The 10,188-nt window shown below is 41.5% G+C and overlaps 1 protein-coding gene across 1 annotated transcript; it reads right to left on the reverse strand.

Annotated features, from left to right (window-relative positions):
* Positions 1-450: 450 nt before the first annotated feature.
* LOC133966327 (placenta-specific protein 9-like) lies at positions 451-6,450 on the reverse strand. Its single transcript, XM_062401218.1, has 3 exons — positions 6,198-6,450; positions 1,215-1,306; positions 451-757 (listed from the first exon to the last, which is right to left on the reverse strand). Exons 1-3 carry the CDS (start codon positions 6,361-6,363, stop codon positions 614-616), a joined length of 402 nt encoding a protein of 133 aa, XP_062257202.1. The 5' UTR covers positions 6,364-6,450; the 3' UTR covers positions 451-613.
* Positions 6,451-10,188: the final 3,738 nt, after the last annotated feature.

The following is a 10,188-nucleotide window of genomic DNA, read 5'->3' on the forward strand; positions in this document are numbered from 1 at the left end:
ACAAAACACTTTTGGAGTTTAAGGGATAAACAGCTTTGCAGCCAAATCCAATACAATTGAGGTAGCTGGTGACCGAATATTCAAACGTAAAAAAATAAACAGAAACATGTTACTTAAATTGTATTGGATTTGGCTCGAAAGAGACTACTAAAGTGTTTTGTGGACTCAAACACTTCACCCACGCCTCCATAGTCATAGTGGTGAGTGGATAAGTGAACTGTCCCTTTAAAGGTACAGGTTACTAATGAAACAGTAGAGAGCGTTGACTCTGCAGTGTTGTCCAAGGTGAACTTATCTCTTTGAATGGAACTGTAAACATCAGCTCTGCCCCTATTGACGGCAGCAGGTTAGAGTCTGTGACTGGACCTTAGACTGGAAAAGAGATGAGCAGTCAAAGCATTAGTGAGAATTAATAATGCAGAATCTGCTTTCTAAAGAACTGCCTCCTCGTTCAAGATAAAAAAAAGTAATTTTTATTTACAGATACAGTATATGTATCCACACAATGTATAAAAAGAGTTGCATTATGTCATGGAAACAGATGAAATCCTTCAAAGTCCAAATTAAGAGCCTTGTTAAGTCCCGCCCACGTGGATATGTGGTTGGTTTTGGTTTAGCCCCTTTGTGATGGTTCTTCCAGGATGTCCACTGTTGTCTGTCCTGCAGTGTCCAACAGGGGGCGCCACTTTGGTGCGTCAATAGTGTCCAGAAGAGCAGCAAGCTCAACCTCCAACTTCTCCATGGTGTCCTCCACCTTCTACAGGAGACACAAGATTTGTGACGTTGATGTGAATAATACATTTAAAAAGTTGTAGTATGAATAATAGAATCAATGCTCATAAATATTACAATCACTTATTCATATGAATATTAAAGTTGCCAAAAACAGCTAGTATAAGGTGAGGTCAGTGTGAGACGGGGGTTTGTCAGATGAGATGAATGTGGAGAAATAAGTGAAACACAAGTCTGGTTTGTTTAGTTCTTGACTCAAGCATTTCACTGCCAGCGACTGCTTAATGTTATTGTTGTGCATTTGACAAATAAAAAATCTTGAATCTTGAATCTCTTGAAAAGGTAAATGCTGAGGTGCTCCATATATGGAAAAAAGCTAATACTAAATTTAACACCTAGGGGGGTTTAAATACAAAACCTCCCCAACCACATGGTTTAAAACTGCTAAGGGCTAAATGTGAGGTTAGTTTCGGAAACGGCACCTTCTCCACTACATCCAGCCGGGTGTGAAGGTTGGTGTGCTCCTGACAGGCACTTGTACGCAGCGCTCGAGGCCGCAGGTCAGGCTCGGGACCTGAGAACAGATCAATGCACACATTTGAGTAGGAGGTAGAGGAAACAGCCTGATGCAAACAACATGATGTCAACTGTGAAAAGAACAAAACAGTTAAGACAATTATGCATCTGACATAACATCACTCATACACTGGTGCCGCTGCTGTCAGGGGTGTTTTGGGGTTCAGTGACTTGCACAAGGACACTTGGCCAAGCAGATCAGGCGAGACAGGGATTGAACCGCCGACCTTCTGGAGGACTAACTGTCCCTCCTGAGCCACAGCTCAACTGACATCAATCTTCTCAGCAGAAAGACTACAGTGCCGATTCCTAAATTGAAAACTTTGCTTTAAACTGGAGAAATAATAGTAAAGATAATAATAATACTCCTGTTTTGATCTCTTTTTTTCATTGTTTCCAACTCAAGCAATCATTTAAATTACTATAATTTTTCTTAAATGAGGAAATAACCTTCTTGCAATAGCAGGCGAGTGATCTGCCTCAGTGATGTGGAGCCGGATGGAGAGCAGCACATGCATTGTTTGAGCCACCCCCCCCCACACACACTCATACACACAGTTATGTTTCCAATTATCTGTGTCTCTTTGAAGCCGAGACATTTCGAGGCGAGGCTCGCTTTCTCCCACACAACTTCCCTTTTCCCATCACCTCCTCAGAGACCGAGCTCCCGTTGATGGCATTTGAACTTTATAAATGAGCAGACTCCTCATTCATTTAACAAACGCTGCCGGCGATGCTGTCGCTGTTATAGGGATGTGTAGTTACTGAGCATTACTGATGTTCAGGCTCTCTGCAGAGCGGGTTCTGTCTGTATCATTCCTCTCACACTGTGGCTGCCTGCCAATGACCAAACAAAGATGTGGTCTCACAAATATCAAATGTACAAAAATATACAAGGTACCGAACCAGGAGTTCAATCTTTGCAAAAACACTTGAGGATCTGCACCTTCCATTTTAAGACAACCTAACCTCAAACTGCCTCCTTTTTATGTTCGAGAACAATGACAAAGATCAACTTTAAAGATTTCTGTTTAAATGTTCTCCTTCCATCTCCTACCTCTGTATTACTCAGCTTGTCCTCTCCAGGGTGTTCTCCTCTTCCTGTTGGAAAGTGGAGCTACACATTGGAAGGCTCATGGAAACAATGATTTTAGAGCGAAAAGCAGCAGGTGTTCAGTCTGCTGTCAAGTAAACACAGACTGAGGTTTGTTTAAATTCTACGGTGGCCCTGAGAGCTCAACGAACAGCAACTTAAGAAAAGACATACAAAGTAAGAAAACATCAATTTCCCAGCACAACACAACACAACACATTACAAAAATGTGAAGCAAATAGACAAATGCGCAGCAAATAGACAAACGACATTGGAAGAGTTTTCTTAAGTTGCTGTGCATTGAGCTCTCAGGGCCACCGCAGAATTCCTAGTTACAACCCTTTTTTTTAACGTCTGCCTCAAACATGATCCACCTTTATGATTCATTGCGTCCACCTCAGATCCATTTGTTCCTTGCGCTGTAAACAGCAGAAGCGGCCACAAATGATTCCCATATCTCATTCTGCACACTGTCCTCACATGTGCGGCCGTGCCTGAGCATCAGGGTGCCTCGATTTCACAATGATATCCCGTGGAAACACTTTCCAAGCTCCATTACACAGGCTGGAGGGGCGCCAGCTACAGAACATGCAGGACACAGGCCAAGAACAGACGACAGATGAATGAGAAGGGCACCGTAACATCATCAGGGTTTCTCAGGGATCAGATGTCTGCCCCGGTGTGTCCTCGCTGATGGAGGTCTCTTCATTCTTTTCTTTTTTTTTGTTGAAATCACCCTTGCAGATGAAGACTTGGCAGAGCTCACGTGCTTTGGTTTGACAGCAGCCCATGAATTATCAGAAATCTGCAAAACACATGAGCCATTTCCTCCACAGGATCTGGATTTTTTAAGTGATGGGAATGATGTTTTCCTCATTGTTGCATCTCACAGCAACAATCTCAGTTTTCAGCTGTAACAGAACGTGCTGCTGGTTTCCAGATCAGCATAAAACTGCCTCTTAAACCTTCAGAAACACCACAGCTGGGCTTCCATCTTAAGTGTTGGTGTGCGTTTGTGTGATCAGTGCATGCACAAAGCCTGCCTGTTCTTCAAGAGGAGTAACCGTGCAACAGAGGGTCTCATGCAGAGGTTGGTGAACGCCTCTCCCTGTGAGCCTAACACATAAAAAATAAAGACATGTCTGTTGTATGTAATAAACTACAGATGTGAATAACAGGGCTGATGCAGTGGAGGCTATCTGTGTGGCTGACATGTTATATGATCTCCACTGGGCGATTCCTGACAGTGACAAAACATTTGGGTCTGTGTTTGGCTCACATGAAGAATTTATCTTTCCTCTGTCAGAACTGTTCCAGGTGAGTGACAAGTCATAAACAACCCCCTGCCCAATCCCCCCCCCCGCCCTGCCCGCTCTGAACTCAACAGGCAAAACACACCACAGGGAAAGCAACCATATATATAATTATCTGATTCCCCGTTCCCACCTGAGCGTATATGTGTGTGTTTGTGTGTGTGCAGATGTCTATCTATAGTTCTAAGGGCACATTTTGGTGCAATACCATGGTTACATTTTTCACGGGCTGTTTGGTTAACACTTGGTGTCAGGGTTAGGGTTAGAGATAGAGAAACGTGCATGTGTGTGTTTATGTGTGTATGTGTGCACGCAGTTTATTGACCCATTATTATGTGGCTCTCAACAGGAGAGAAGGCGTTCAGTCGAGTGAAGAGTTGAGACGTTTAGGACATAGTTCACAACATCTACTCATGCAAACTAATCTGTAGCGATATAACAAAAGTTCAAAATATATTGATAGAAGTGCTCTGGAGATCTCATACCTCCAGCAAGGCCCAACGGTCACCTTCTGAAACTACTTTGAAATTCACTAAATCTGGAAATATTCATTGGATCTGCACCAAATTGCACACACTTATAAATATCACTCCCCTAAACATGCCTGCTATTATATTTCATCATCAGCCTCCATGAGCTATTGTGAAATGCCTAAAAGTCATTGACTGTATCTGTGTGTATCTGTGCCAAAATTGAATTGGCTTTATGCGTAATCCTGCTTACAAACAAACAGACCAAAAACACTGACCAAAACATGACGTCCTTAGTGGAGGCAACACTGGCTCATGTGCAGGCCGTCAGATGCACGGTGAGGAGTCCTTTTCAATTTAAAAGCTCAATGAACTGTCTGGTTTCTTCAAGTCAGCTTCAATTGCAAAGATCTGTATCTTTATACTTGGAAGACAATCGCGATGAAGACTATTATTTTGGCTGTAATCGCTCAGCTTCAGAAAAACAGTAAGGTTTTAATTAATAATAAAACTCTGCATCAAGATCTGTGTGACAAAATACCCAAATCTTCTGTTTGTTATATGTGCACGAGTCAAGACACATCACCTGCATCGAATGACGGTTCATCTGCATTTAGTTCATTTGCATTAGGTGCACACACACTTCAGCTTTCTCCAGGGCTTCAACTTTAACATTGATTTGTAATGCTTCACACGCTGACTCACTGAATTCTACTGCTCTGAGGGATTTTAAAGCTTCTGTCACTCACAGTTCAGCTCTTTTACCTTCAGCTGACACATCAACTCATTTCACCTTTAACATTTCACCTGACACCTCAACAGCTTCTGTTCCTCTTCGTCTATCACTCTGCTACATGGCACAAGCCAACATTTCAACTTTAGGTACATTTAAACCCTGTTTACTGGGTTTTATAACTGATCATTATTATTATTTCCTGTTTCTTCCTTATTTGTTGTCCTTCCATTCAAGTACATTTTTTGATTCATTATTAGCTTTTAAGAGGCATAACCTCCCATTTTCAATATAGTCAAACTGAGTATCTTTTATTTTCCCACTTCTGACTGCTATTTGTATCAGTAGTTGAAGAAACTACATTTACTTTTTATATTACTACAAAGATGATCGCAATTGTTATAGAAAATATAAATATTTGCAGCGCATTAAACCTGTAATTTTAGTAAAGATTTTTAAAAAATGAGAATATTGATGTGGCATAATAAACGTTACATTTACAAACTGCAGCATTGAAGCCAGAATTAAACTGCTGCAAATAAAATGAAATGAGGCAAAAATACTTTTTCAGCTTGCGTAGTTGCTTAGTTATGTTTGTTTCTGTGTGTGTGTGTGTGTGTGTGTGTGTGTGTGTGTGTATGTGTGGGTTTGTGTGTTTGTGTATCTATGTGTGTGTGTCTGTCTGTGCGTACTTCCTGTGGTTGGTCATTCTTGAAGTATGAAGTCAGTGTAATTCACACTCGAGGCCGTCGCTCACAGATCCGACTCTGGAGGATTGAGGCACATTTTTGTGAATTTCCAGCAGATAGTAGTAACGCTGGTAAACAAAGCTCTCTGTCCTCAGAGCCGAGGAGCAGATGATCATAAGAGATGAGGAGAAGAGTGACTGCTTGAAACTCTGCTGACAGTGTATTAGATTAAGTGTTGCCAGAGCTGCAGTTAAATTAGTAACAGATGTGCTGGCAAAACCCTGAACACACACAGACCTACATGAGTCTGTGTGTGTGTGTGCATATGTGTGTTCGTGTGTGTGTGTGTGTGCACCCATGATGTCAGCTCAGCCTCATCTACCCACTGTGAAATATCCATTGTGCCACGCAACGAAGAACTAATGTGTAAAACAGACATGTAAATACATTTTCACCACCGATGGTTAAATCATCTCTTCTGGTAAATCAACACACTGATCCTCTAAGCTGTGTGTCCCCCGGCCCTCTCTGTCTGACCTCTGACCCCTACACTCTACCCTCACCCGTCCAGACCCGGGGCAACTCCCTTACCTGCCGCAGCGTAGCCAATCAGGAGGAGGAGGAGTCCAATGGAGGAGGTGGGGGACTGGATCATGGTGAGGAGGGAGACCTGGCGAGCAGCTGACGACAGAAACTGATGAGTGTGTGAGAGGCAAAAAAAGAAGGAGGAGAGCCCTGAATCTTGGAAAAAAATCATACACTTTCTTCTCCTCCACAAATCTCCCTGTGTTCTTCCTGTGTTCACTCTCTCGCTCTCTGCTCCTTTCCCTCCTTCCCTTGGTTGCGCCCAGTTTCCTAATGAAAACATTAGATGCTGGACAAAAAGCTGAGTATCTGGGAAGGGGAGGGAGGGACATACTGGGGAGGGGACTCAGATCCCAGAGTAGTTGCAGACAGACTTTTTTTAGAAGGTTTGTGCTTATCATGTGCTGCAAGCTTTGTGTTGTAGAAAGAAAACATGAAATAAGGAGCCTCTTCCATTTTTTACTGATAAGATCAATAAGTATTACACTGTTTCCATCTCACCATCTTTGGGCTTGCAACAAAGAAGGAAAAGAAAGGCTTTGATGCATCAAAGAAAACTAATTGGGTCGGACAGACGCAGACAAGCTCTTGTTTGTTGTGGAGTGTGTTTTTCTATTAAGTCAAGAGAATAATAAAAAGGTCTGGAGGCGGCTGAGCTTATTTTCTGGGAAAATCAGACGGTGTTTCTATTCAGCAGGAAGTCTGACAAATCAAAATCAATTCAGCAGCAGAGAATGCCCTTTATAATCATATTGATTGGTTCCTGTTATTCCCACTGCTCTGACTCACTCCCTCTCTCTCTCCCTCTCTCTCTCTCTCTCTCTCTCTCTCTCTCTCTCTCTCTCTCTCTCTCTCAAACAGCCAAGACAGTTACGCAGTAAACATGGTCATCTGCATTAAGCCAGACTGTCTTTCAGCCTCGTGCTCTGCTCGCTCGTCTGGCCTCTTAAGCAGGTCTACAGGTTAAGCGGCAGAAAAGTAGAGGAAAAGTGAAAGACAGGATCAATGGAGAAATGAGGCTAAAGAGAGTTTAGGAGATATGAGATAAATAAAAGAATAATAAATGATCATCCTGTCTGAATGAATTTCGCTAAACCTCACACAAAAGAAAGAATAAGAGAAAATCTTTTTGACATGTGACATTGGTTTTATTAAGTATTTCTAAAGATAAAAAATTAATTTTACTTGTCATTACTGCATAGATTTTAAAATTTAAAATAAATAAATGTAATTGATAGATAGTTTTATAATAATGCAGAGCAATAAAAAGGGAATTGTGAGTAAAAATATAAAGTAAACATTATGCTAGATAAAAACTGGATTATTAATGGGTATTAATAGTACACAAAATACATACTGTAGCATGACATACATTTCCCATAATTAACTCCATAAAATCACTTTTAACTCTTTAAATAAGAAATTGTTTTATAATTACCAAAATTATTATGACTAAGTACAATCTTAAACATCTTATTTTTTAATCTACATTCCTGTTTCCCGGTCCGTTACACACTTGACATATGGAGCGTTCAAACTTAATAACACACAAATGCACCACACAAATGTCAACAGCATATAAATCAGTCTGAGGAATCTCCTTAGGGCACCTTGAAAGAGTGTTATAATTTTTTGAAAGTGTGTGATTCCAGCCTATGACCCTTCCTGTTCATGGTTCAAGTCTTGTGCGCAAACACAGGCTGAAGCCTAGAGTGTCTCTACGTCCACAGAGCCAAAGGATCATGGCGTCACGCTTGTGTGTGGTGTGCAGACTGCTCGAGGCAGGGTCACCTTCTCACCCCCCCGTCTATTTCTGTCCAGTTGTTGTTTCTCTGCTGTCTGTGAGCCTGCTGCTTTCCTTCAGTGCAGTGTCTGTCTGTACCAACCGAATGTCCTCACAAGCATGGACAGATGAGGGAGACCGTCGTCCCTCGTCCCCCGGCCCCCTGGTTTCATACTGAACCTTGTTGTTGCCAGGAGGCAGCTCAGCTCTGGACCTGTCTGCTGTTGGCCATACACTGACTTCCTGTCACTTTTAAGGAGCTGAATCTAATTTGTGTGTGTGTGTGTGTGTATGTGTGTGTATGTGTGTATTTGTGTGTGTGTGTGTGTGTGTGCGTGTGTGTGTGTGTGTGTTTCCATCAAAAGAAACAAAGCTCCTCCCTCTTCTTTTAAGACAAGCATTAGTTGACCTCTGGTTTCTCTTGTGTCCTAATCCTATTGTAGATTTGCTGTACTTACATAAACTATCAGCAGCTTCTCTGAAAGGACGGCTCCATATATTCAGTCAACGTGATGTTTACCTGTTGGAATCAACCACACACACATGTACTCTTTATTTTATTTGTAAAGTATGAGGATCGATATTTTAGCTTTTCAATGTAGATTTGAGTTGTATTTCCATGGTTTGACTTTTGTTACATCTCTAAATAAAACCTCAGCTATCTGGCTTGACTCAATTCATCTCTAAACAAATAAAGTTTTTCATTGAAAAAATAGAAAACCTGCAGATAAGTCCATATCATCCAATTTCCTTGTCACGTTGAGGTGCAGGTTTAACTGCCTTTCTCTCAGAATCAGTTGCTTGTACTACATTCCAATTGTTTGGGGCCAATCAGGCCATTCAAAAACTATTTAGAAGAGGTATTCTGCTACAGTCTATTTAAATAAAAGTCAGGCAAACATGCTCCCCTTATTGCTCCTTTGTGTATAAAGTCTCTGAGCTCAACACTCTCCTCTGTCAGATTGTCACTATCATCCCCTTTATTTCCCTGTGTGTTGGTTTAACTGGTTTTGTCTCATCTCTAGTTTTTTGTTAGAGTTAGCTCCTTGGCATTTATGGTTTGTTTTCTGTAGTTGTTTGAATGTGGACTTTTATTTTGGTCATTTTCAAGTAAATGCTTTACATTGTACCTGCCTTGTAGTTTAGCCTGCTTTTGGTTCTGCCATAACAATAAATGTAAAAGGTTCAGTATAGAGTCGGGATCAGGCTGCAGTTTTCTGTCTAAACACAAGAGAGAAAACTAACCACGCCTCACCTGAACCCAACAAGCATTCTTTTGTTTTTTGTCCGAACCCATCATGAGCCCAATGTTTTCCCCAATTACAAGCATGTGTGTAAAAGACGTGCGCCTGAAGGGGGCTTACGTCTGGTATCCACTCTCTAGTCCAATCCCCTTAAATTCAACCAGTATGTATGATTGTTTTACAGAAAGGTCAAAGGGTTTAACTCCTGTCACCAAGGTTTGTTGTACCCATGGCAGATATATGCATGGGCTCCAAGGTTACTGCAGACTTTACTGCAGCTGCTGTGCGGCCCCTTAAAACATGTAACCACAGGTTGGCACATGTATCTTTATGTCTGATACAAGTGGAGTTTGTTGAGTGAAGACAACACTGAAGTGACCAGGACTCTGTAGTTTTCTCCTTTTGAATAACATCCAACAAAGTGATGACACTGCAGACCCTCTGTGACTTCAGATGAATGCACTAATGCAAACACAATGATTACAAACTGGTCCTCTCTAATTCAGTGTCGATACCGAGTGGAATAATGTTTTCTTTTACCTGAATTTAACTGTTGCAGAAAATAGTTTCTGGATTTGAAAGCTCAATCCATTACTACTCATTATGGTGAAAAGAAAAATCACTTTCTAATACATGTTAATGTGTTACTGCCCGACACCACTGAGCATTTACATATCTCTTACTTTCACGGAGGCGATGCAACAGGATAAATACTGGTGACAGGGCCACATGGAAATGTGATGATGCGTACAGTCCACTGTGGTAGAAGAACTGTACAAATGGAAATATTGTCAAACATTTTCATACAGTCTCTGCTTGAAAGGATTCATGGTGCTGCACTCACACTCTGGTACAAACACAGTGTCGCAAGTGGTTGTGTGAATAATCAGAAAATAGAACTTGAGAGAAAAAGATTAAATTCTGCTTTTTCTCACCTCCACACACATGGCCAACTACACTATGACAGGCG

The sequence above is a fragment of the Platichthys flesus genome, chromosome 12 (genome assembly GCF_949316205.1).
Source record: "Platichthys flesus chromosome 12, fPlaFle2.1, whole genome shotgun sequence".
Taxonomy (NCBI): Eukaryota; Metazoa; Chordata; class Actinopteri; order Pleuronectiformes; family Pleuronectidae; genus Platichthys; species Platichthys flesus.